Genomic DNA, 26,719 nt, shown 5'->3' with positions numbered 1-26,719 from the left:
TGAAGATCTAGTGTATGACTTAGAATTGTTTTCTCTTGTCTGTGCATACAATTCAAAAGCTGTTCTTGATCTCCTATTTTCTGTGTGCTCCTTTCTTGTTTGTTTGTTTGTAAAGTACTCATATTCCTTATTTATTTGCTCTAGATCTTCTACTTTGACTCCTGATAATCTATCTTCTACTTGATTCATTCTACTTGTATGGCTTTCCTTTGCACTTTTTAGTTAACTTATTGGGTTTTTCACTTCCATCCTCATTTCAATTTGAGTCCTCTTCAATGATTCTATTTCCTTGTTGGATTCTATTCTCAAGTCCTGGATTGTCTTTGCCATTTCCATCAGCCTTGTGTTTGTGTTTTCTTGAGCATCACTCGAGTTTTAGTTTCCTTAAGTTCTTTCTCTTTAATTTTATGTTTTCTTTAAACGTCCTAAATTCTTTGATGAGGTTTATAATTGTTCTTTTAAATTGTGTCTTATAGTTCATCTAGGAAATTCTCCTTGGCATATATTTCTACAGGGCTGGCAGGCTCTAGAGAGAAGGCACTGGCTAGTTCTTTCATATTGTTGTTGGTATTTTGCAATGGGATGTGGACATGCGGGTTTCTTTGGTTAGTTAAAAGTCTGATGTGGACAAAGCAGGTTGGGGAAGAAGAGATGGTGTTGGGGGTGATTCATCTTAGAGTTTGAAAGTGGATTGGGTGTAACAAAGTCAGATGGACTAAGGGGACTGGGGTAAGGATATACTTTCTGGTCTAAGCCAGAGGTGTAGAGGTAGATCTGGTTGGGTAGAAACGTTGGATATAGTGTGAGAGGGTCCTTGAGTTGTTAGATATGTAGGAGGGTACTAGAAGAAACCTAGAGATCAGTTGTCCATATATTTTAATCTTTCTGTAATTAATTTGAAGTTTTAAGTAGTGGAAGCAATAGCATAATACATGTGATAGTGTTGATAAGGGTTGTTCAGGTCAATTAAGAGTCTCACAATTATAAATTATGCTTGCTCCAGTTCTACAAGGACACCGCCACAGTCTTTGGGATGGAGGAAAATCACGGGTTTCCCATGAGCTCCTATTTTGGCTTCATCACTCAGACTTCGAATCTTCTTTTTCTTCAAATCCATCACAGCTGCATTTATATTGTCCACCTGGAAAAAGAAGAAAAATATGGGTACACCTGAGATGATGAAAATACCAAATGCCATCTGTTTCCTCTGCCTTTGGACAGGATTGTTCCTAAAGCATCGCATAGGCTGGGGTGGGGTAGCTCAGTCCTAGAGCACTCTCATAGAGTGTAAGCAGCCCTGAGTTCCACCCTTAGCACCAAAACAAAACAAAAGCACCCCACAAAATAAGCCTAACTTTTTCAGGGAAAAAAAAATAGATGAAAACTGCAACACCAAACTCCTTTCATATTAGTGCATACTGTAGTGCAACCTACACTGTGTATACTATACTTTAGACTTTCTTTTAACATTGAACAAACATTTTCTGAGGGAGTTGGGTTTCCCATCCATAATGGCAAGGGGAAGGGGGAGAGTTGTTATATGTGGATCTTAAGTTCCCCAAGGGTTCATTAGTAAACACTTGCTCCCCTGGTGATGCTGTTGGGAGATGGTGAGCCTTTAGTATGCAGGGCTTAGAGGGAGGTCTCATGGCATAAGAGCTATGCCTCTGAAGGAGACAGTGGAGCCACAGCTGGTCCTCTTGGTATCTTTTGCTTCTTGCCATGATGTGCTGCCTTATGACAATAGGGCATGGACTAGAAGCCAAGCCAGTAAGCCAGAATATACTTTTCATCTTTGCAAATGCATTATCTCTGCTATTTCTTGCAGTAGAGGAAATCTACCATCACAAACATCTACCATGTGAGTAATTAAAATAAGGTGGCCCGTAAGTTCTTAACAGTTTGCACTTAATAGGTACTCAGCAAATGTGTTTCCCTGATCCCAAGCTCCCCTGGCTCCCCTCAAAATCCTACCTGGTTATGACCTTTGAGATTAAAACTGGAAATGAAAACCACTACAAAGCTGTTATCAAAATGTTACTTCCATCTTAAGACCACAAACTTGTGATTTCAATTCTCAGCTGAGTCTCTTCCAGGGGTCCTGTGTATCTGCAGTGCTGGAGAGAAGAATCAGACAAATGATGGGGACATTGGGAGCTCCATGTGATAATGGCTTAGGCTGCAGGGGCTGGTTAAGAATATATGGAATTTTGAGTAACAACCCATGTATCTCCAGGGTTACATACAGATACATGTATTAGTCAAAGGGCTTAGAACCAATGGCACCCTAAAAGCTACAAGCAATTCAGAAATCTAGTCATTATTTTCTGACTCTGTTCTCTAGTTATGGGATGAGGGCTTTTTAGGAAAATATTTGATTCTAGGGTTATAGTGGGGAATATGGGATATGGGCTTTTAGTTATAGGAAATAAGGAAGCTTTGACGTTTTTGTAGTTATTTGTACACATATGAATGTTTTGTCTGCATGTATGTCTGTGCACCATGTGTGTGCCCAGTGCCTGCAGAGGCCAGAAGAGGGTTTGATCCCCTAGAACTGGAGTTATAGTCATGAGCTGCCATGTGAATACTAGGACCTGGAGTCCCCCAAAGAGCAACAAGTGCTCTTAACTGCTGAGTCACCTCTCCCACCGCAGATAATAAAGAGTATTTTTCTAATTCTATGGTATATCAACACACAGAGATTCAAATAGCTACTAAGAGCTGAAGCTACAGATGTTAAGTGTAGGCTAATGCAACTTTCCATTTATTATTATTTGGAAGGTAGTGAGGCTATCTTCCAAAGAGAGAGTATGGAGGGAAAAAAAGAATGATAAAAATGGCAGTTACCTTCCCAATTCAAGAATCTCAGTTCAACTAGGAGAAAAACATCAGGCAGCTCCACCAATGACAGCTTAAAAGGAACCAGAAAAGGTTCCAATGTGTCAAAGTCACCAACACAAGGAAAGCCTGAGAAACTGTCATGGGTAAGGGGAACCCAAGGAGACATGACAGCTGAATCTGGCATGAAATTCTGGCACAACAACAACAAAAGGATGCCAGATAAGAAGTATGGAAATCTGAAAAGAATCTGTTTTAGTTACTAACAGTGGCTTAACCTTGGCTCATCAACTGTGACAAATGTATCACACTAACAATAAGATGTTCTTTAACACAAATAATTTGAAGAAGACAGTCACATTTGTAATGACTGGGTCTTGTTAAATACTGGTTAGAGGAAGTAAAATGACATCTGTATCTCAATTTTGTAAGTTTGATTTATGGACTATGTATAGATACTCATTTCAGAGAGCTGCCTTTAATTCTGATTGGCATAATATCATCTATTGAGTACCTTTGATTGGTAAGGACAAAATGACATGTTGGAAATTATTTTAAGATAGTTTAACAAAGAAAAAGGATGTGAAAAAATCATGAAAACCGTTAAATCTGGGTGGTGGGAGTTTAGGGGATCATAATTTTTCTACTCCTCATGTTGAACTTTTATAAATGTATATATTTATAAGTATGATGCCTTTTGATAACCTCAAATGATGGCAAAAATTTATAGAACATTTTACCCAAGCATAACCAAGTTTAGATGTTACATCTTGTATTTTAGTGTATTGTTTAATAGTTTATAATTTAAGAAGTAATACTAAGCTAAATGCCTTAGCTTTGTTCAGTTGAGATAAAGCATAATGACCAAAATCAACTTCCGGAGGAAAGGGTTTATTTCACCTTATGGCAGGAACACTGCTTACTGGCTTGTTCCTCCTGGCTTGTTCTCTTGTTGAGAACCAGACTGACCCAAGGCTTTCTAGAGGTCCTGATGAGAGGACAGAGGGAGCATTAGTCTGGTGTCCTCAACCAGGGGCAGATTTGGCAAGGTCCAGACCTCAAAGGAGTAGAGGTTATAGTTTCTGAGGCTCATTCTCTTCCCCTGGGGCTATTCTTATCAGTCCTAATGCTGTGTCTGAGATATCTTGTGTTCTCTTTGCCTACACTGATTTAGCTCTCTGCTGACCTTGGCCACTTCCCCCCTGTAAACAGTATATAAGAAGCTGTGTAAGATTTCCCCATCCCAGCTTTTGCCTTTGTCTTCTTTATTCATCATCCCTTAACCTGGCCTCATTTGGAACTCTTACTCTTGAGGGTTTGGGTCATTTTCTTATACACCTTGAGTGTATAAGTGGCAACACTCACAATGGATCAGGCCCTCCCACATCAATCACTTAACCAAGAAATCCTCCACGGGACAGCAAACAGATTGACCTTAGGGAGACATTTGGCAGTTGGGATTTCTTCCTCTTAGGTGACTAGTTGAGGAAAACATAGCAAGCACGCTAACAAACACTCCTAAAATGTAACAAGTCACTTTTCAAAATCTTTCATTAATATTGGACCATTATCTATTTCTACTACTATTTCTTTCACTGACTCATTTGATTTTAAAGATTTTGCGCTATACCGACCCTTCTGTTAGTGTCATTGTGAAATTTACAATTCTTTAATATTAATTTATTTTTATATGTGTCTGAGTGTGGGTATATACAAGTGAGTACAGCTGCCTGGAGGCTAGAGGTATCAGGTCTTCTGGAACTATAGTTATAGGAGATTGTAAATGCCTGACATAGTTCTCTTAACCACTGAACCATTGCTCTAGCTCAGTAGTTCTCAATCTTCCTAAGGCCATGACCCTTTCATACAATTCCTCATGCAATTGTGACAATCATAAAATTATTTTCATTGCTACTTCATAACTATAATTTAGCTACTAGTATGAATTTGTAATGCAAATATCTGGTATTTCCAATGGTCCAAGGCCACCCCTATGAAAAGGTCATTTGACATCAGGGGTTATGACCACTGCTCTAGCTCCAAATGTACTATTCTTTAAGTATATTCTGAGTTGGTCTGTGATGGCTCATGCCTTTAATCCCAGCGCTCAGGAGGCAGAGGCATACAGATCTCTGTGAGTTCAAGGCCAGCCTGGTCTTCAGAATGAGTTCTAGAACAGACTCCAAAGCTACACAGAGAAAACCTGTCTTGAACCCACCCCCCATACACAAGATTATTTTGAATACTTTGCTTGATGATTACAAAAAGAATTAAATAAAACTATTTTTTTAATTAAAAAATACATGTAATAGCTATTAAGAAATGCAAAAACAAACAAAAACCCCAACAACTTGCTTTGGGAAATGAATTTTGACCCCCCCAAGTAATAAAAACAACACAGTCAGTAACACCCATCTTTAAAAATGCCTCCACTATCCTGCATACTTGAAGTAGGCTGCAGATAGCTCTCCGGGGTCCTGAATGACATTAGTGTAAATCTGGGTGTCTGATCCCCTCTTTAACTTCTTGCCAGCCACTGAGTGTGCCAGTGTGAGTCTGGAGCTGAGGTTGATTGTCCCTTTTTATGGTGAGTTAAGAAAGACAGTTATCAAAAATTGAAAATGGATTGTCAGAATTCGGCAGATTCAGGTAAGTTTTTTTTTTTTTTTTTTTTTTTTTTTTTTTAATCACCTTAAGCACTCAGTGGCTCCATTTAAAAATGACAACGTGGGGCTGGAGAGATGGCTCAGTGGTTAAGAGCACTTGTTCTAACAGGACCTAGTTTTAGTTCCCAACACCCACATGGTGATTCACTACCATCTGCGACTCCAGCTCCAGAGGACCTAATGCCTTCTTCTGACCTCTGTGGCATCAGGTAAGAAAGTGATACATGTACACACATACTGGAGAACACACACATATAAAATAGATCTAAAAAAATTAAAATGCAATGAAATTTTCTTTGCCGGCAGGCAAGTTTTCACCTCTCACCCTTAAAGTACATAATTCTCAGTTAAACAAACAATCAAACTGTTATGAACAAGTAATAATGTACACTTTTAATAGTACATGAGAATTTGATTGATTTAACAAAGACTTCATTCTACATAAAAATGTAATGTTGTTAATTGATAACGATAATGAATGAATTCAATCCTCAAACTGATTTAAATCTATTAACGCTTACTGAAAAGTCTAGATTAAATATTTATGTTTCAATCCTACCCTAAGGGCTAAATCTAAGTGAACTGTATAAACATAACATTACTGTGAGTAGGGCAGGACTGATTGCTCTGCAGTTAAGAGTGTTTGCTGCTGCTTTTCTACAACATCCAAATCTGTCCAGACTTCAGTTCCCAACATTCATGCTGGGTGGCTCACTACCATCTGTAACTCCAGTTCCATGAAACCCAGTGTTCCATTCTGGCCTCTACAGGCATGCCATAATAATAAATCTTTAAACAACTGTCTCTCTTCAGGGGCTTCCTGTGTGTTCCTAGGTATGCTTCAGGTGATACTTGTTCCTTAGTGTTGTGCCCAGAGTCAGGACCCCCCAAATACAACCAAGAGACCAAGTCCAATGTAAAAGCACACTGGGGCTGACCATCCTCCACAAAGGCAAGAGATGTTGACAACCCTGAGAAGGAGGTGGGGGCTTCTTTTTAAGCCTTACTGAGGGGAGTGTCTAAGAAAGTTAGGTCATTTTAGATATGATTGGCTTAAGCAAGTGGCAATTATATTAGTACGTTTTAATTGGTTGGGGCTAGTCAGGGGCTGGTCAGGGCTACAGTTTTCCAGTTTGGGGCAGCCCTGGGACTTGTCCTTGAGCTGCTGTGGCAGCTGGCTCAAGCCTGGCCTGTTCTAGTACTACATGTACCAGCTCTCCTCCTTGCTGTTGGGGGTGTTGGAGATTGACTGTCCTTTTTTTAGTGGTTTTTCCTCAGAAACTGCTTGTACAGTCTCAAGAAACTGAAATAGAGGCCTGATCTTTGAGAAAAGACTGAGCATTCTCTTATGGCATCTGCTTGGTTCTTTCACTAGGTTTCTCTATTTGCTACAAAGCCTAGTAGTGGCTGTGTCCAGCATTTCCCACTGAAATGTTCACCAGTTGACAGTAAAAACACATTTAAAGTCTGATTTTAATGATAGGTGCTACAGTTTCGCTCAAGTATCCCCCAGAGGCATGATCTCTAGAACATAGCTCTATTAGGAAGTGGTGGAACCTTATGGAAGGGAGATAGGTCACTGCAGATATGCTCTTGAGGGTTGTGGTGGTTTGGAAGCAACAGCCCCCATAGGGAGTGGCACTATTAGGAAGCTTGGCCTTGTTGGAGAAAGTGTGTCACTGTGGGGGTGGATCAAAAATGTTAAACATTAAGCTCCTTCTCCAGCACCACATCTGCCTACAAGCCACAATGTTCCCCACCATGATGATCATGGACTAAACCTCTGAAACTGTAAGCCAGCCACAATTAAATGTTTTTTTCCTTTATAAGAGTTGTTGTGGTCATGTTGTGGCTTCACAGCAATAGGAACCCTAAATAAGACAAGGGGGATGGTGGCATACTGTACTTTCATGTTTCTCTGTAATAAAATACACTTATAAAACAAGTTAGTATGTAGTGAGATATTCACCTTGTCCGCACCTGTGGCATAGACCATGCCCATTGGGGGTGGAGACAGGGCTGGATGTGTGGTGTGGGGGGGTGCTGGCTAAGGCTGAAGAGGGGGCTCGGAGAGCTCTCTTGCTTGCAGCACGGGGGCAGGAGTTCATCTGGAGGCATCCTTGGAACCAGGAACCTGCTGGTATTCATCTGTCTATGTTGTAAGTTATTTCTCCCTGAATAAACATCTATTCGGCCTATTTGTTTCTCCTAATCCTTATTAAACATCATTATTAGTATGTAATGAAATCTCATCAAACTGACCACCTGTTTTGCTTTGCCTTGTTCTCTGTAAATTTTGCCATCCCATGAAATCCCCACATCTAGGAGATGATGGGACAGTTACCATTAGCAGAAGGATTTCCTAAGGAGGGTTATTAGAGGCCAAAAAGAAAAAGGGACTTTTTAAAGGTTGTTTCACTATGTTGCCCAGACAGGCACAGTAACACAGCTTCGCAGAGTTAAACATAAGTAACATACCTTAACAAGATATTCCCCCAACAACTTTACAGATGTGTAGTTCTCTAAATCCTACCCAGAGTGCCTCCATTTTGCAGCCAGCTGCACCAAGCTGCCTATCTTCCAGAGTGCAGAAAAACAAAGCCACCCTTCCAAGGGATAGTGTTTTCTGAGGCCAACAGAATCCCCAGTAAGAGCAAGGACAGAGTGAACATAAACATAACTTTGCTGGGTCCAAGTTTGCTCATGCCCTGCTATCCAAGCCTTTGCCACTTCTGCTGTTTTCATAACAGGTGGTACTCTAAGTATATGGTGTTAATTCTGCTGTAGAATGGGAGACATGTAAAATAAAGGATTGGTAGGCAGGGTGCTGGCAACTTTGCAATTAGGCATCTACCACCTGGTAAGTTAAACCCATTCTATCCATCAAAGTGGAGTTTGATGAGTTGGTTACTCTTTGGGTTGTGGGTGTCTTTGAGTTTAGAGAGACATTTCTTTCATTTTTGCCTAGAAAAGTCATGCAACAAAAAAAAAATAATTTAATGATGTATATGACTAAACTGCTGGAGAAAGCTGAGAAAAGCCAGTGTGTGTGTGTGTGTGTGTGTGTGTGTGTGTGTGTGTGTGTGTCTGTGTGTCTGTGTGTCTGTGTGTGATGTGGTGCTTAGGAACCTTCTACCTTGTCAAATTTCAACAGTCTTGAGTCTTATGTTCACAAAGGCTAGACCACATTGTTGCTTCTTGCATACGTGAATGCTGCTGGTCCCAACGTCCCCATTACTGGTAATTAGGAACTCAAATCATTTTATAGTTTAAAAATATCCACACTGGCCTTTTTCTCAGAACACATTCATGATTACAGCACTTTGGAAATCATGGCTCTTTCCATTAAGAGTCAGGATCTAGGAGCTAGAAAGATGACTAAGCAGTTAAAGAGCAAAGCCACTCTTCCAGAAGTTCAGTTCCTGGCACCCACATGGTAGCTCACAATCACCTGTAACTGAAGTTCTAAGGGATCCAGTGCCCTCTTCTACCCTCTTTAGATACCAGGAGCATATTTATATGCAGGAAAAACCACTCACATGCTCTCTAAAAAGGCCTTCTTCAAACCTGCCTGTTACCAAGAGGCAAGGGTTAGCCCTTCTATTAAAAGTTCAGTTGAGCCATAAGAGCCCACTCAGTTCTAGTCACATGGGTGAGGTATCTGGGGAGGCACTGTGGTTACTGTTGACATGTGTCACAAGAAACCTTGAGCAGCAACTGTGCAGTAGTGTTCCAGCTCCCCAACACATGCTCCTGAGCAAACAAACTGGTGCTATTGATGTCACTCTACTACACAGTCATAGGAATTGGAACGCTGACCATGGAGAGGATTTCTGATCAGTTTTACCATGTTCTGTACTTTAGAAACCAGTTGAAGACCCAAGTCCTTCAGCCAGAACAGAATATTTCAGCTACAGTCCTGTAATACACTGAGGCTGACATCTCATTATTTACACTGACAAATATGTTTTCTGTTCAAAGAAAGGCAAGAAATTTTGTTCCACCTACTCTGAGGAACTAAGCCCATTCCATCTTGTGACATAACTATCTGACAATGCCATAGCTCTGAGAGAAATAATGACTATAGTATCTCTCCATTCAGAAAGAAGGTAAGGCTATCTTGGCAATACCTGTTTTTAAAAATTGTTAAGTTGGGGCTGGAGAGATGGCTCAGTGGTTAAGAGCACTTGCTGCTCTTCCAGAGGATCTGGAGTTCAGTTCTCAGTACTCAAATGTGATTCACAACTATTTGCAACCCCACTTCCAATGGGTCCTAGGCCCCTTGCTGGCCTCCACAGGCACTGGCTGCATGCATGGGTTGCACAGACATACATGCAGGCAAAACACCCAAACACATAAAATAAATCCTAAGAAATAAATAAGCCCTTAGTTGCTCTCTGATTTCTCTGCCTTTTGGCTATTGAACAGCAGTGCCTGAGGCAGTCCCATAAACCACATGTGACAGTTCAGGACAAGAAAGAGAAATCCATGAAATTAAGCCATTTTTGTGTGTGGCAACTTCAGGGCAACAGATGTGTATCAGACAAGTAGACTGAGCACTCTCCACACTGTCACATGTCACCCCTGCTTCATTTTATACTCATAGCATTTCTATTTCCCTCTTCTGATCTCTACTTCTGAATTTGCTGTTACTTTCCTGGACTTGCACTCTTCTTTACTTAACTGAACTTCTGACTCACAGCTGGCCTCCTTTGATGGCATGAGCTCTCTTGATGTGGAACCTAGACCACACAGTGGAGGAGAAAGGAGAGTAGACTCAAAGGCAGATGATCCAGCTTTTTTTTTTTTTTTTTTTTTTTTTTTTTCATCTTGGGGGGCTTACACAAACCCTCTGTCCACTGATAAAACCTGCAGCCAAAGCAACCTCCAAGGATGAAAGAAAGGATAAACAGAAGGCACTGTACACAGTGCCCCTGGCCTAATGCTGGATAGCTTTTCCAACCTCACATTTTAAGGTTTTGATAATACAATGAAGGCAACTGGCTAAGAGTTTATACCTTGGAAACAGAACAAATCTGGTTTGAACCTGAGCCCTGCCATATATACCTAGTGTTACTGCAGGAAAATTAATCAATTCTCAGTTTTTTTCCCCCTCCTGTCATATGAGTCATAGTAGCATCCTAATAGAGCAGCTATGAGAGTTAAAGAAAACAATGTACATAACATATTTCATTTATGCCAAAGGGTATGCATGTATTTGTTAGGTATTGTGATAGCCTTTACACATGCTACTCCCTCTGCTGTAGTGGCTCTCTCTCCCTATTCTCTGGAGGAATTCCTTCACAGTCATTATAGCCAATGCCCCATGATACCCTCCAACTCCTTGACACAAGCAATCAACTTCTACCTCATTATATTACTGATAAGACACACATCTTAATTCTATTATCCTAGTAGAGTCCACTTGACTGTTTAAATATCCCTGCCTCACTGAGAACATGGTCCAAAAATTCTGCTTAATTCCAGGTACTTAGCAGAAAGTAGGTTCTCATTGACTTCATTCTGGTCAACCTAGCTCTCTTCTGGATTAGGACTGCAACTTTGCCATTAATTTTGCCATTATGTCTTGCTCATCAATTGTCCTATCAAGTTAATTTAAACTGAAGCCTAACTGGCATTGCTGGTAGCCTTAAAGTCAGTTATCTCAACATGATCATCTGCAGATAAATTTTCTCTCTTGAGAATGCTTTTGTCAAACATTTCTTCATGCTTTTTCAGACACTGATAGCAAAATGCAATTTAGGCAATATTGGAAATCAGAGCCCAGAGAGATGGCTCAGTGAGTAAATGTGCTTGCCGCCAATCCTGATGGCTTGAGTTTCATCCCCAGAACACAGAGTTAAAAATAGAACCGGCTGCTTATGAAAGTCACCCTTTGAGTGCCACATGCATGGTGTGGTATGGGGGGGGGATGATTTTTTTTACAACTTCAGTAATTGAAAATAAATTGGTTTTGTAATAAGGAACAAGTTGTTCAGTTGTTTATTTATCTATTTGTTTCTTTCTTTTGGTTTTTCAAGACAAGGTTTCTCTGTATATCTCTGGCTGTCCTGGAACCCATTCTGTAAAGTAGACTGGCCTTAAACTCACAGAGATCCACCTACCTCTGCCTCCTAAGTGCTGAGATTAAAGGTATGCACCACTATTGCCTGGCAAGTTATTCGGTTTTTAAAGGACAGATCAAAACTATAAGAATACTTTGGCTGGGATGTAGACCAGTGTCTGGTACAAGTTTAGCTTGCATGAGGCCCTCAGTTCAATCCCTGGCATTGCAACTAAAACCTCAGCATGTTAATGAAATTCTTATTTCATAAACTTTCTTCATGTGCCTAATTGTCTCATAGTGACAGTGGAAAGTACATTCCTATTACAGAGTCCACATTTAATCAGTACATCCACTTTGGTGGCCTTTTTTAAGTCTATTGGATCTAGTTGTCCTCAAAGTACAATAATATTATTGTTATAGTTTCCTAAAAGGAAGGAGTGAATGATTGCACACTGGTACATGCACACACACACACATACACACACACACACACACACACACACACACACACACACACACACACACTCCTTTAAAAAAGAATAATAGTACCATTTAAAACTTAAAGACTGGAGGTGGAGAAATGGCTCAGCTGTTAAGAGTACTGGCTGTTCTTCCAGAGGTCCTGGGTTCAATTCCCAGCACCCATATGGTAGCTTACAACTGTCTGTAACTACAGTTCCAGAGTATCTGACACATTCATATCAATGCACATAAAATAAAGTTAAATAATTTTTTTTTTTAAAAACTTACTGAAAGTGTCTGGCCATAGGTAGCCTTATCAAGCACAAAGCATTTATGAGAGAGATCTCAAACAACAGATATTAAGCTGACAAAATACCTCGATGCAGACATGATGCATTCCTCCAGCCTTGTTCTTCTGCAGGAAGCCTGTGATTGGACTGTCACTCCCCAGTGGGTGAAGCAGTTCCATCTTGGTGTTTCCAAGGTTGACAAAAACAACAGATACTCCATGTTCTTGAAGAGGGACCGCCTCACTTACCTGGGCCCCCAGAACATCCCTATAAAACGCCGAGGCCTTTTCCAAATCTGGCACTGCTATGGCCACATGATTGAGCCGACCCAGGTTCCACACAGGATCTGACACTTGCTGCAGGGACTGTGACATGGAAAAACTTCTCCCTGAGGCAACTGGAGTTTGGATTCTGGAGAAAGGCCCTGAAATCAAACAGCCATTGATATTTCTCTTTTAAGAAGTCATGTACTTCTAAATTTAATTTTAAAAACTAAACAAGAGCTGTATACTGCACACACTGATATTCACAGCAGCAATATTCCCACAGGAAAACAAAGGGCTATCAGTCAGCCTACTGACACTATAACACAGAAGAACCCTGCACACATCATGCAGTTTCAAAGACTCAGTCTACTATCATCATGGCAGGGAGCACAATGGCACACAGGAAGACACAGTATTGGAGCTATAGCTGATAGTCTTACATCTTGCAGGCAACAGAAAATGGACTGAGACACTGGGCAGTATCCTGAGCATAGGAAACCTCAAAGCTCACCCCACAATGATACACTTCCTCCAAAGAGGCTATACCTATTCCATCAAAGCCATACCTCCTAATAGTGCCACTACCTATGAAATTATGGGGACCAATTACATTCAAACTATAGTTGCAGACAATGCAGACAAGAGTCTGTGGATAAAATCTTGTAGAGCAAGCAATTTGGAATAAAGAGTTTAAAATAATGTAATTTTCCCCAGGTTTTATTGAGGTAAGACTGACAAGTATATACTTAGAATTTATAACTTACAATTTATATTTTATAATTCTAAATAAAAGGATAAATTTACAATGTGATATTTTGATATATATGTATGTATGTATACATACATACATATATATAGATATATATATATCTTATGGATTACCACATCAATTCAAGTGTGTGTGTGTGTATGTGTGTGTGTGCGCGTGTGTACAAGTTCACAAAGGTCAGAGGACAAAATCAGGTGTCCTCCACTGTACTCTTGTATGTTTGCTTTTGAGTCAGGTCTTGCTCACTGATTGGCTAGATGCGGGTCAGTGAGCTCTGGAAATCTGCCTGTGCTCCTTCCCCAGAGCCACAATTAGGACCAATATGTGCAATCATGCCTAACTTTAAAATTTAAATAAAAAACAATCTTATTTTACATACCAATCCCAGTTTCCTCCCTCCAGTCCTCCCATTCTCTTACCATCTCCCCAACCGGCCCCCCATCCACTTCTTAGAGAGGGTGAGGCCTCCCGTGAGGGATATCATTTGGGGGAGGATCTGGATCTGGGCCCTCCCCCCTGCATCTAGATTGAGAGAGTATCCCTCCATAGGGAGGAAGGAGAGAGAGGAGGAGAACATGAGGGATCAGGAAGGCTGAGTTGTGGAGAGAAGAGCAAGGAAGGTGTTACCTTGATAGAGGAAGCTGTTATGGACTTAATGAGAAACCTGGCACTTGGGAAATACTAAGGAATCCACAAGGATCTAATTAATGGAAGAGAGGCCCTTCCCCTTAATGCCCTTCCCCTATAATGAGATTGATGATTACTTAAATGTCATCATAGAGCCTTCATCCAGTAGCTGATGGATGCAGAAGCAGAGATTCACAGCTAAGCACTGAGCCAAACTCCTGGAATCCAGTTGCAGAGAGGGAGGAGTGATGAGCAAAGGGGTCAAGACCAGGCCTAACTTTCTTACCTGTGTGCTGGGGTCAGCACTCAGGTCCTCATGCTTGCAGGCACTTTACTGGCTGCACTATCTCCTCAGCCTCAAGTTAACTTTGTAAAGATGTGTTTATTCTGACTCGAAAAGTCACAACTCTCTTTCTCTGCCCCAGCTCAGAAGGTATAACAGTGTTTCAGTCCTCAGACCTCCAGAATGTTTAATTTGTCATTATTCCATTAAGGAAGGATTACTTTGCTTGAATAAACTACAATGCACAATTATCTATTAATAAACTTGTAAGACACCAATAAAACAAGAGGGTTAAAATCAGGAGTGTAAAAAACAGGAGATATAATATGGTAGTATAAAGGGTTAAAGGGGAGTAATGGAACAGGAAGGGTTAAATTGAGTGGGGATAAGAGAATATGGGGAGGGATAATTAACACTAAAGATCATATGGAAACCTACTCCTCTAGGCGCGCGCACACACACACACAGACACACCATTTAAATGGAGTTACCCTATAATGGGGCAACAATGCCTCTATTTGATACACGAGATAACAAATAAAAAGCCCAGTGCCCACTGCCAAGAATGGGTTACCTCTTTTGAAGTAATTAGCCTAATGGGTATCATAGAGTCCCCAAACAACATGCTATTGTCAATGCTCTTGGTTACCCTCCAGAACTCTTATTGCTGATGACACCACATACTTAAGTCACAGGACATAAAAAAACCAAAGCTGGTACTCACTGGAAGCTTCATCATGGCTGACTATCTTTCACATGGTTAGGGGCTATGCACATTGCTGGAGGAGTAAAGTAATCATCAGTCTTACCTAACTGTGAACCATTACAGCTAAAATCACCAGCCTGACAAGGCACGCCCATGTTGCAACTGTGGCACAAATATCATGAGAATAACCAACAGCTTTCTGATGGGATTTAAGGGCCCACTTCACAAGTTGATACCATACCTGACAATGAATAAAACTGTGACTAGGGGAGCCAACAGTCCACACAACTTCAAGGAACTTCTTGGAGTGGCTCTGAACACAGGAGACCTGCCTATCCACTTATACACGTGGGACCACCCGAAATTTCCACCTGCTTGGTATGTGTCCCCACCGCCAGTCCTCTACTGGAGTCCCAGGCCCCTCCCAGAGATCCGCCTGTCTCTGCGGATCCACTCTAAGTTCCTGCTGGGAAGATCCTTGACTCCCAAAGCAGGGCCTCTGCTAAAGAGGCCTCAGACAGAGAGTGCCAGGTCCCAGTGAGATCCACCTATGGGTGCAGAAACATCCTGAGTATCAGCCCAGCCTTTGTCCTCTTATGCCAGCCTTTGGCTAGAGGTGAGTCTGGGCTCAATTTGGGTGGATTCTCCCCTACACTCTCCCCCAGGAACTCCCTGGGTTGACCCCGGATCCCCCTGCTCCTGTGTCCTGTCCCCATTGAGAGCACTCTTGGAGCTCTGATACACCCCTACCCACTCCCACCGCGAGCCTGCCCTCCTCCTACCCTGTGCCCCACCCTGCCCACTGTCCCACTGCTCTAGTTGAGCACTGGGACAGAGGGTGGAGCCAACAGTCCACACAACTTCGGGGAACTTCTCGGAGAGGCTCTGAGCACAGGAGACCTGCCTATACACACGGGACCACCCGTAATTATCATATACTTGGTCTCTGACCCCCACCGCTGGTCCTCTACAGGAGTCCCAGGCCCCTCCCAGAGATCCGCCTATCTCTGCAGGACCACTCTGAGTTCCTACCTGCAGGATCCTTGACCCCCATAGCTGGGCCTCTGCTAAAGAAGCGTCAGCTGGAGAGTACTAGGCCCAGGCTAGATCAGCTTATAGACACAAGGAACATCCAGAGTCATGGCCTTCGGGACCTTTGAGCCCCAGCACCAGTCTTCTACTGGAGTCTGATCGCTGACACCATCCCCAGGCTCCTGCCTGTGGAGAGACCTCCTAGAGAGCTTGGACTACCCAGAGCTACAGACATTGAACCTCTGACCCACATAAGCCCACCGGGGAAGTACCATAGAGAAAGGGAGAGACCCCACCAACTGGGAGAAGCTATGGGAAGACGGCAATACAAGAAAACACCTAACAACATGACACCACCAGAATCTAGGGAATCTACACCAACTAGACCGGAACACAACAACAAAGTAGATGAAGCAGAAGGGAACAACTTAAAAATTACCGTCATAAAAATGATACAGGCCCTCAAAGAAGATGTGAGAAAATCCCTTAATGAAATGGAAGAAAAAACAAACAAAAAAAGTGGAAGAAATAAACAAATTTCTTAAGGAAAGTAAAGAAAGTACAGAAAGCAGGTGAAGGAAACAGTTTAAGACTTGAAAACTGAAATAGAGAAAATAAAGGCAACACAAACAGAAGGAATGCTGGAAATAGAAAAACTGGCCAAAAGTTCGGGAACTACAGACGCAAGGATAACCAACAGAATTCAAGAGATGGAAGAGAGAATCTCAGGTGCAGAAGATAAACTAGAAGAAATAGATTCCTCGACCAAAGAAAATCATAAATCCAACAAATCCTTAACACAAAACATCCAGGAAATGTGGGACACTGTGAAAAGGGCAAACCTAAGAATAATAGGCATAGAAGAAGGTGAGGAAGCCCAGCTCAAAGGTGCCAAAACATATTCAACAAAATCATCGAGGAAAACTGTCCCAATCTGAAGAAGAACCCATGAAAGTACAAGAAGCATACCGAACACCAAATAGGTTGGACCAAAGAAAAAAGACCCCTTGACACATAATAATCAAAACACCTACATACAGAATAAAGAAAGAATATTAAGAGCAGAGAAGGAAAAAGGACAGGTAACATATAAAGGCAGACCTATCAAAATTACACCTGACTTCTCCATGGAAAGCCTCAAGGCCTGAAGGTCCTGGATAGATGTTCTATAAGCACTAAGAGGCCACAGATGCCAGCCCAGGCTACTATAGCCAGCAAAACTCTCAATCACTATAGATGGAGAAAACAAGATATTTAATGACAAAACCAGATTTTCCCAATATGTATCTACAAATCCAGCCCTACAGAAAGTATTGGAAGGAAAGCTCCAACCCAAGGAAGTTAACTATGCCCACAAAAATGTAGGCAAAAGATAATCTAACTACACCAGAAACCAAGGGTAAAGCAGGACAAATATATTCACAATACTACAACAACAAATCTAAAACAAACAAGCATCAAGAAACAATGGTCCTTACTCACCCTCAACATTAATGGTCTTAACTCACCTATAAAAAGAAACAGGCTAACAGAATGGATACAAAGACAGAATCCATCCTTCTGCTGCATACAAGAAACACATCTAAGCTTCAAATATAGATATTATCTTCAGGGTAAAGGGTTTGGAAAAGATCTTCCAATCAAATGAACCCAAGAAGCAAGCAGGTGTGGCTGTCCTAGTATCTAAAAAGTTAGACTTCAAACCAAAATTAGTCAAAAGAGATGAAGACGGTCATTATGTATTTATCACAGGAGAAACCCATCAATACAAGGTCTCAGTTCTGAACATCTATGCCCCTAATACAAAGGCACCCACATTCATAAAAGAAATGCTACTAAAACTCAAAGCTCACATAAAACCTCACACACTAATAGTGGGAGACTTCAACACACCACTCTCAACACTAGACAGGACCACCAATCAGAAACTCAACAAAGAAACAAAAGAACTAACAGAAGTTATGTCTCAACTGGGTTTAACAAACATCTATAGAACATTCCATCCAAACACAAAAGAATATACCTTCTTCTCTGCTCCACATGGAACCTTCTCTAAAATCGACCACATACTAGATGGCATAACAAACCTCAACAGATACAAGAGAATAGAAATAGTCCCCTGTATCTTGTCAGACCACCATGCCTTAAAATTGGAATTCAACAACATCACAAATCGCAGAAAACCTGCAAACTCATGGAAACTGAACAATGTGAAATTGCACCACACCTGGGTCAAAGAAGAAATAAAGAAAGAAATTAAGGACTTTCTAATATTCAACGAGAATGAGGATGCAAAACTTATGGGACACCTTGAAAGCAGTGCTACAAGGGAAGTTCACTGCACTAAGTGCCCATATGAAGAAAATAGAGGATAGTCACATAAGAGTATTAACAGCGCAAGACAAAACCTTAGAACGGAGAGAAGCGAATTCACCCCGTAGGAGTAGACACCAGGAAATAATCAACTTGAGAGCTGAAATCAACAAAACAGAAACCAGGAAAACAATACAAAAAAAAAAAAAATCAGTGCAAGAAAGAATTGGTTTTTTTGAGAAAAATCAACAAGATAGACAAACATTTATCCAAACTAATGAAAAAGCAGAGAGAGAATATGCAAATTAACAAAATCAAAAACGAAAAGGGGAACATAACAACAGACACAGAGAAAATCAAGACAATTTTCAGGTCATACTTTGAAAACCTGTATTCCAGAAAAATTGAAAATTCAAAGGAAATGGACAAATTTCTGGATAAAGTACCACTTACCAAAATTAAATCAAGAACAGACAAAGAACTTAAATAGACCTATAACCCGCAATGAAATAGAAACAGTCATCAAAAGCCTTCCAATCAAAAAAAGCCCAGGGCCAGATGGCTTCAGTGCAGAATTCTACCAGACATTCAAGGAAAAACTAATACCAATACTCCTCAAATTGTTCCACAAAATAGAAACAGAAGGTTCACTGCCAAACTCTTTTTACGAGGCCACAATAACCTTGGTACTCAAGCCTCACAAAGACACACAACTAAGAAAGCAAACTACAGACCAATATACCTGATGAACATCAATGCAAAAATACTCAATAAAATACTGGCAAACCAAATTCAAGAATACATCAGAGAAATCATCCACCATGACCAAGTAGGCTTCATCCCTGGATTGCAGGAATGGTTTAACATATGAAAATCTATCAACATGATCCACCATATAAACAAACTGAAAAAGAAAATCCATATGATCATCTCCGTAGATACTGAAAAAGCCTTTGACAAAATTCAACACCCTTTCATGATAAAGGTCTTGGAGAGATCAGGGATAACAGGAACATACCTAAACATAATAAGAGCAATATACAGCAAACCAACTGCCAACAAACTGAATGGAGAGAAACTTAAGGCCATTCCTCTAAAATCAGGAACAAGACAAGGCTGCCCTCTCTCTCCATATCTCTTCAATATCGTACTTGAAGTTCTAGCTAAAGCTATAAGACAACAAAAGGAGATCAAGGGGATCCAAATTGGAAAGGAAGAAGTCAAACTGTCTCTATTTGCAGATGATATGATAGTTTACATAAGCGACCCAATAAACTCTACCAGGGAACTCCTATAGCTGACAAACACCTTCAGCAAACCAGCAGGATATAAGATAAACTCAAAAAAAATAAGTGGCCCTACTTTATTCAGACGACAAAGAGGCGGAGAAAGAAATCAGAGAAACACCACCCTTTACAATAGCCACAAGTAACATAAAGTATCTTGGGGTAACACTTACCAAACAAGTAAAAGACCTATATAATAATAACTTTGTGGCTCTAAAGAAGATACCAGAAAATGGAAAGATCTCCCATGCTCTTGGATAGGTAGGATAAACATAGTAAAAATGGCAATCTTGCCAAAAGCAATCTACAGATTCAATGCAATCCCCATTAAAATCCCACCACAATTCTTCACTGACCTTGAAAGAATAATAATCAACTTTATATGGGGAAAAAAAAAAAAAAGACCCAGGATAGCCAAAACAACCCTGTACAATAAAAGAACTTCAGGAGGCATCACCATTCCTGACTTTAAGCTCTACTACAGAACTATAGTTCTGAAAACAGCCTGCTATTGGCACAAAAATAGACAGGTAGACCGATGGAATCGAATTGAAAATCCTGATATTAACCCACACACCTATGAACACCTGATTTTCGACAAAACAATGGGGCGAGAACAGTATCTTCAACAAATGGTGCTGGCACGATTGGATGATGGTGTATAGAAGACTGCAGATAGACCCATGCCTGTTGCCATGCACAAAATTCAAGTCCAAATGGATCAAAGACCTCAACATCAATCCAGCCACACTGAACCTCCTAGAAGAGAAAGTGAGAGGTACCCTTGAACAAATTGGTATAGGAGACTACTTCCTGAACATAACTCCAGGGGCACAGACACTGAGAGAAACAATTAATAAGTGGGACCTCTTCAAACTTAGAAGCTCCTGTAAGGCAAAATGGACAAGACCAAACGGCAGCCCACAGACTGGGAAAAGATTTTCACCAATCCTATATCTGACAAAGGGCTGATCTCCAAAATATACAAAGAACTCAAGACACTGGTCAATAAAACACCAAAAAACCCTATTAAAAAATGGGGTACAGAACTGAAGAAAGAATTCTCAATAGAGGAAATCAAAAAGGCTGAAAGACACTTAAGAAAGTGTTCAACATCCTTAGTTATCAGGGAAATGCAAATCAAAACAACTTTGAGATACCATCTTACTCCTGCCAGAATGGCTAAAATTAGAAACACCAATGAGGACTCATGCTGGAGAAGATGTGGAGAAAGAGGAACACTCCTCCACTGCTGGTGGGAGTGCAAACTCATACAGCCATTTTGGAGATCAGTATGGCAGTTCCTCAGGAAAATGGGAATTAGTTTACCACAGGACCCGGCAATCCCCCTCTTAGGCATATACCCAAAGGATTCACATCCATGCAACAAAGACATCTGTTCAACTATCTTCATAGCAGCACTATTTGTAATAGCAAGAACCTGGAAGCAACCTAGATACCCCTCAATTGAAGAATGGATAATGAAGATGTGGCACATCTACACAATGGAATACTACTCTGTAGAAAAAAATAATGGTATCTTGAAATTCGCAGGCAAGTGGATGGCACTTGAAGAAACTATCCTGAATGAGGTAACCCAGTCACAGAAAGAGGAATATAGTATGTACTCGCTCATATATGGATTTTAGATCTAGAGCAAAGGATCACCAGCCTATAATTCACACTGCCAGAGGAATCAGGATACAAGGTGGATTCTAAGAGATTCATATAAGGTCCCTCACAGAAGCGGGAAGGGACAAGTCCCCCAGAGCACAGGGGAAGTGGGCAGGCAGTGAATGGAGAGAGAGGTAGGAGAAAGAGAGGGGGAGGAGAGGAAAACAGGTGCGACTAGGAAGATTGAGTCAGGGTAGCAGTAAAAGACAGGAGAGAGAGAGAGAAAGAGAAAGAGAGAGAGAACATAAAAGAGGGAGCCAATACTGGTTTGAAGAGAAAACTGAACCCAACGAAAGGTCTAGAGACCTCCAAGACTGCCGCCAACTAACAATTTGAGCATCCATGGAAAGGCTACCATAAATGCCCTTCCCGGATAGTGAGATCAACAACTAACTTATCCATGGAGCCCTCATCTAATACCTGTTGGAAACAGAAGCAAACACCCATATGTAAACACTGAGTCGAACTAGAATTCAGATGCAGAGGGAGAGGACAAGACCAGGTTGCAGAAACACATAAAGACAGCTGACCTGAACAAGGAGGAGCTAACGGGCCCCCAGACTGATAGCTGGGAATCCAGCATGGGACTGACTCAGGGCCCCCTGAATATGGGTCTCAGCCAGAAGGACTGAGCAGTCTAAGGGACCTCAGACAGTGGAACCAGGATGTATCCCTGGTGCACAAAAGGACCTTGCGAACACATCCCCCATGGAGGGATAACTGCCTTAACCTAGAGACAGGAGAGAAATCCTAGTCCCTACTTCAAATGACCTGTCAGATCTACATGACCCCACCTGGATGGCATTGCACTACATGTGGAATTGCGGTGGGGGGATGGGAGGGGAGGGTGGTCAGGGTGTGAGGGGGCAGAGAGGGTAAAAGGAAGGGTCAGAGGGACGGAGAAAGGGAGGGAGAGAGGGAAGGAGGGAGGGAGGGAGAGGAAATGGGATCAATATGTAAAATAATAAATTAAAAAAAAAAACTGTGACTAGACAGGTCATAGCCCCTGGCGGAGAACCTTCTACTATCAGTCTGCTAAAAGGGCATAGTATTAAAATGATTTTTTTGTTTGTTTGTTTCTGCTTTTTGTCTTTTGAGACAGGGTTTCTCTGGGTAGCTATGGAGCGTATCCTGGCACTCGCTCTGCAGACCAGGCTGATCTTGAACTCACAGAGATCTGCCTGCCTCTACCTCCCAAGTGCTAGGTGTGGGCTACCACTGCCCAACTGTGATCAGAGAAGCTTCTATTTAAGTATATGGTAATTAATACACAGACTTGAATCTGGTCATGGCACAGAAAATAAGAGATCGCTCAGTCCTAAATGAAACATATAAATCATATGTCCTCCTCTAAAATTCAAGGGTTACTGTGGATGAGAGGCAGACAGGGTTTAAGAACTAGAAGCTGTGGATGACTACGAGGAACACAGCAGTGCAGTTTACAAATGCATTCAGAACAGTTATGACAACGTGCAAATGACCTGCACAAGTTCAATCCATACAGAATCCCAAAATGGAATGAAGCCCCACTGAGGAGCTACTGGCCACTGACAGCTTGTAGGAGAGAGAAAGTCAGTTTTCTTTGAGGGTGTCACCCTGGGTAGTGATACACACTTTAGTGGTATGTCACACAACCTCTTGCCTCTACTTCCTAAATACTAAAATCACAGGCATAATGCACCAGGCCCTAACTCACTTTTCACTCTGCAAAATTTATCACAAGGGGTATGGTTTCAGAAATGGTTGAAAGTATTTAGTTGTTTTCTGACTACTGATATTGTGATAGAGTTTTCCTGCTAGAAAGTATTACACACACCACTCTGTTCACTTTTTGGTAAAGAAATCTACATTACAGTCTTTCTGAGTTAAAGTCTTTTGCTTATAACCCACACAACAAAACAAAAGTCCTCTGACTCACATTCATCATGTTTAACTAAACAATAATGCTGACTTTGGGCAAGCTATAAAGCAGCACCCCTCACCCAGTACTATATGCCTCAAATTCTAGGAGTTCTCTATGTCTTGCCAACTGCTAGGATTCATCTTCAGTGGAGGGCAGACTTGGATGGGTAAATTAGATTTTTCCCTTTCCCAAGTACAGACCTTTGGTTTTATTTCATTGCTTTATTTATCAATCAATGCTATTATGAAATCTTGCCAAATCTGCAATCCTTCAAAACCACATTGTTACAGCACAAATGTTGAAATGGGAGGGCACAGCACCATAGCATGACTCTGCCTTTTAGTCTAAATGGCCATAAAATAGAGATGATGATAAAGGAACACTGAATACCTTGTGTTATTTAATCTTTACCATGACCCTATTGGTTGGATATTATGACCTCCACTTTCAGAAGTATAGAATTAGGCCTACTGAGATTAGGATCTTTTCTTCAACATCACTTTAAGTGGCAAAGCAGAGTCACTGTGGAATATTATGTGTTACATTTGTTTATGCTGTGAACATTTCTTTAATGGTGCAAAAATGTGTTGCTTTTGTTTTATGCTGCACTTGCTTAATTCTGTGAAGCCGTGATGCTTTGCCTGTCTAAAACACCTGTTGGTCTAATAAAGAGCTAATAGAGAGGCATGAGAAAGGATAAGTGGGGCTGGCAGGCAGAGGATAAATAATTGAAATGAGGAGGAGAAGGAATGAGGGAGAAAGAGAACAAGGAGAGGAGGATGGATGTCAGGGGCTAGCCACCAAGTCGGAGTGAAAGAAAGAGGCACAGAAGTAGGAAAAGGAAAAAAGTCAGAGGCAAAAAGGAATCAAAATAATTTAAGAAAAGCTGTCAAGAAACAAGCCAAGATAAGGCTGGGGCATTTATAATTAAGAATAAGCCTCCCTGTGTGATTCATTTGGGAGCTAGGTGGTGCCCCCCCCAAAAAAAGTCAAAAGAGCAAAAGAGACATAGAGTCAAAGAGTGTAAAAAAAAAAAAAAAAAAAAAAAAAAAAGCACAGAGCCTTGAGCCCAGGTTTGTCAGACATCAGAGTTGATCTGGGAAACTACTGTGCTTAACTCATTCCTTCATAGCTCCTCCCCTCCCCTCCCCTTCCCTCCTTTCCTTTCTCTTCCATGATGGGGATCAAACCCATGGCCTTCCATATGCTACACAAGTACAGCTCCATGGAAGTACACCCTGAGTCTTTCTCAACACTTTGCTTCACACACACACACACACACACACACACATACACACACACACACACACACACAGAGAGAGAGAGAGAGAGAGAGAGAGAGAGAGAGAGAGAGAGAGAGAGAGAGAGAGAGAGAGAGATATTTATTGTTTTATCTTTGAGATAGAGTTTCCTGTTGAAGGGGCATTAGCCCACTCAAGCATTCTCTCTGCCTTGCTAAAAACAAAAAACAAAACAGAACAGAACAACAGAAAAACAAAACAAACAAACAATCAAACAGTTAGATTTCATTCCTAAAGCCAGCCAAGGCTATTCTCTTATTTGGCCACTTCTTCCCCCTGAGGCTGACAACCAAAGTCCAGCAATCAGAAGTCCCCCTTGGCTCACCTAATGAACATGCCCAATTAAATTAAACACCTCATCCTAACATGGGGTTACCATCTTTACCTTTATAAGTCCCTTTACCTTTATAAACTGCCATTTGCCTATGTGCCACATCTGTCTCCTCTCTATCTAGAGGCAGTCCTTTGTCCTTCCAGAACAAATATCCCTGCTCATTTCCCTTGTCCCCTTCCCCTTCTCCCTAGTCCTCTATTTTCTTTACTACTGTACCCTAGTCCATTCTAACACAGACCTCCCTTTTTCTTTCTCTTAAGAATGACACCTGCAAGGTCATTTGCTGCTGTTTTTCTGCCTGTCAGAAAGCAGCCATTTTAACTTTTCTTCCCTACTTAAAAAAGGATCTCTCTGTAAAAAACAGGTATTTGGGTGTGGATTTTGCCTCATCAGGAGTCTGGGAGGGAGCCCCCACTATGTGTGAGTCCTCATCATTTGTGCTGAAAACCAGGACTGGCCAACAAACCCTGAACCCCTTTTCACAGTCCAGTCCTGCTGGTACTTGATTTGCTTGCCCAACAATGGCTGACTGGTAAGTCTTCACACCTTGCTGTCCTAAACAGTCCCTAGGTTACCAGGTGATACCCAGTAAGCGTCCACTGTCCCTGCTCTGTCCTGTGGGATTGGGGAGACTGAACCCCACCAAGAACTTCACTGGTTACAATGGACTCCCACAGACTGGCTACTAGTTAGTCCAGTCTGGTTTGTAGGGGGCTTCCCCCTTTACTTTGGGTGTCTGCTCTTAATTGTCTGTGAAATCCTGTCAACAGGTCCTGGATTCACAGACCCGCTAGAGTCACTCTCTTGGTGACAGGGCTTGGATGACAACCCCCTCCCTGCCAGAGATTCTGTTCGGGGCCTCTTGAGACACAGGTGACACTTTGCCTCTCTACCTTTGTCCCACTGATCATCTGCCATTAGTGATGGCATTCTGACTCACTAGCCTTTGGGATGTCTCCTACAGAATCACACCAAATCTCTTAAACTCATTCACTACAGTACCTAGGTTTGGTTCCTACCCCCATTGGATAATCAAATTAATTGGCCACCTAGCAGTTCTCTGGATCCTAGCATTAGTCAGGATCTTTACAACTTTTGTGAGTGCATAAGGAAACGGAAAGAGATCCTTTGTGTCTTGGCTTTCTCTCCTGTCTGTTGCAAGCCCTCTACTCCTACACTCTATGAACGTTTCCAAACTCTATTGTAAACCTTTGCACCCTTCCAGGTTTTTATTTAACTGTCGTGCACTGCAGGGACACTGACTGCCAAGCACTCAGTGCCCACCAGCTGCAATGCCCACCAGCTGCTGTCCATGCAACCAGCACCCACCCTCCTCTGTCTGGCCATAATTTGCTTTCCCAACAATCTCTCTTCTGGCACCTTCTCCACTCTTCCCCTACTCCCTGCACTCAGTCCAGCCTGAGGTGCTGCACTAATGAAGACTTAAGGTTTCTAAAGGTCATAAAAAACCAGACAAGTCAGTTAGGCAGGTCAAGGAAAATGAATGATATGAGGTATGCAGGTCTGAGATAGGCCTGAAGTTATGACAATATGTGTTAAAGTCTAAAAATATAAAAGTCTAAGTAAGTCATGAATGTTTGAGATGTAAAAGCTTAAGTTGTGATAAAGAAAGTAATTTAAGGTCTATAAAAATCTAGGATTTCTTTCCTTCTCTGTACACCACTGTTGGGGTCTCCCTCACCCACATCATAGTCAGAATGTACAACCAGTCCTGCAGATCTCTCCAGACTCCTCCCTTAACTTGCTCCGTTCAAGGATTTTTTTTTCTCATTCCCTCATGTCTGATTCCCTCACTAGGAAATAGGAAAGCACCGATGTACAATTTGCCTTTTCCTCTGACAGCTCCCAGGACACTCCTGCGGACTCCTCTTCCCTTCTTCA

The 26,719-nt window shown here is 41.6% G+C and overlaps 1 protein-coding gene across 1 annotated transcript in view; it reads right to left on the bottom strand.

Annotated features, from left to right (window-relative positions):
* Positions 1 to 864: 864 nt before the first annotated feature.
* Positions 865 to 26,719, bottom strand: part of Mcee (methylmalonyl-CoA epimerase) — a 33,510-nt gene continuing 7,655 nt past the window's right edge. The window contains exons 2-3 of the mRNA XM_051206474.1: positions 12,410 to 12,747; positions 865 to 1,141 (exon numbers count right to left, since the gene is read on the bottom strand). Coding sequence (XP_051062431.1) covers positions 989 to 1,141; positions 12,410 to 12,747 — 491 coding nt within the window. The 3' untranslated portion in view covers positions 865 to 988. The remainder of the gene's footprint in view (positions 1,142 to 12,409; positions 12,748 to 26,719) is intronic.

Source organism: Phodopus roborovskii, unplaced genomic scaffold, assembly GCF_943737965.1.
Source record: "Phodopus roborovskii unplaced genomic scaffold, PHOROB, whole genome shotgun sequence".
Taxonomy (NCBI): domain Eukaryota; kingdom Metazoa; phylum Chordata; class Mammalia; order Rodentia; family Cricetidae; genus Phodopus; species Phodopus roborovskii.
This window is presented reverse-complemented; position numbering and strand designations above follow the sequence as displayed.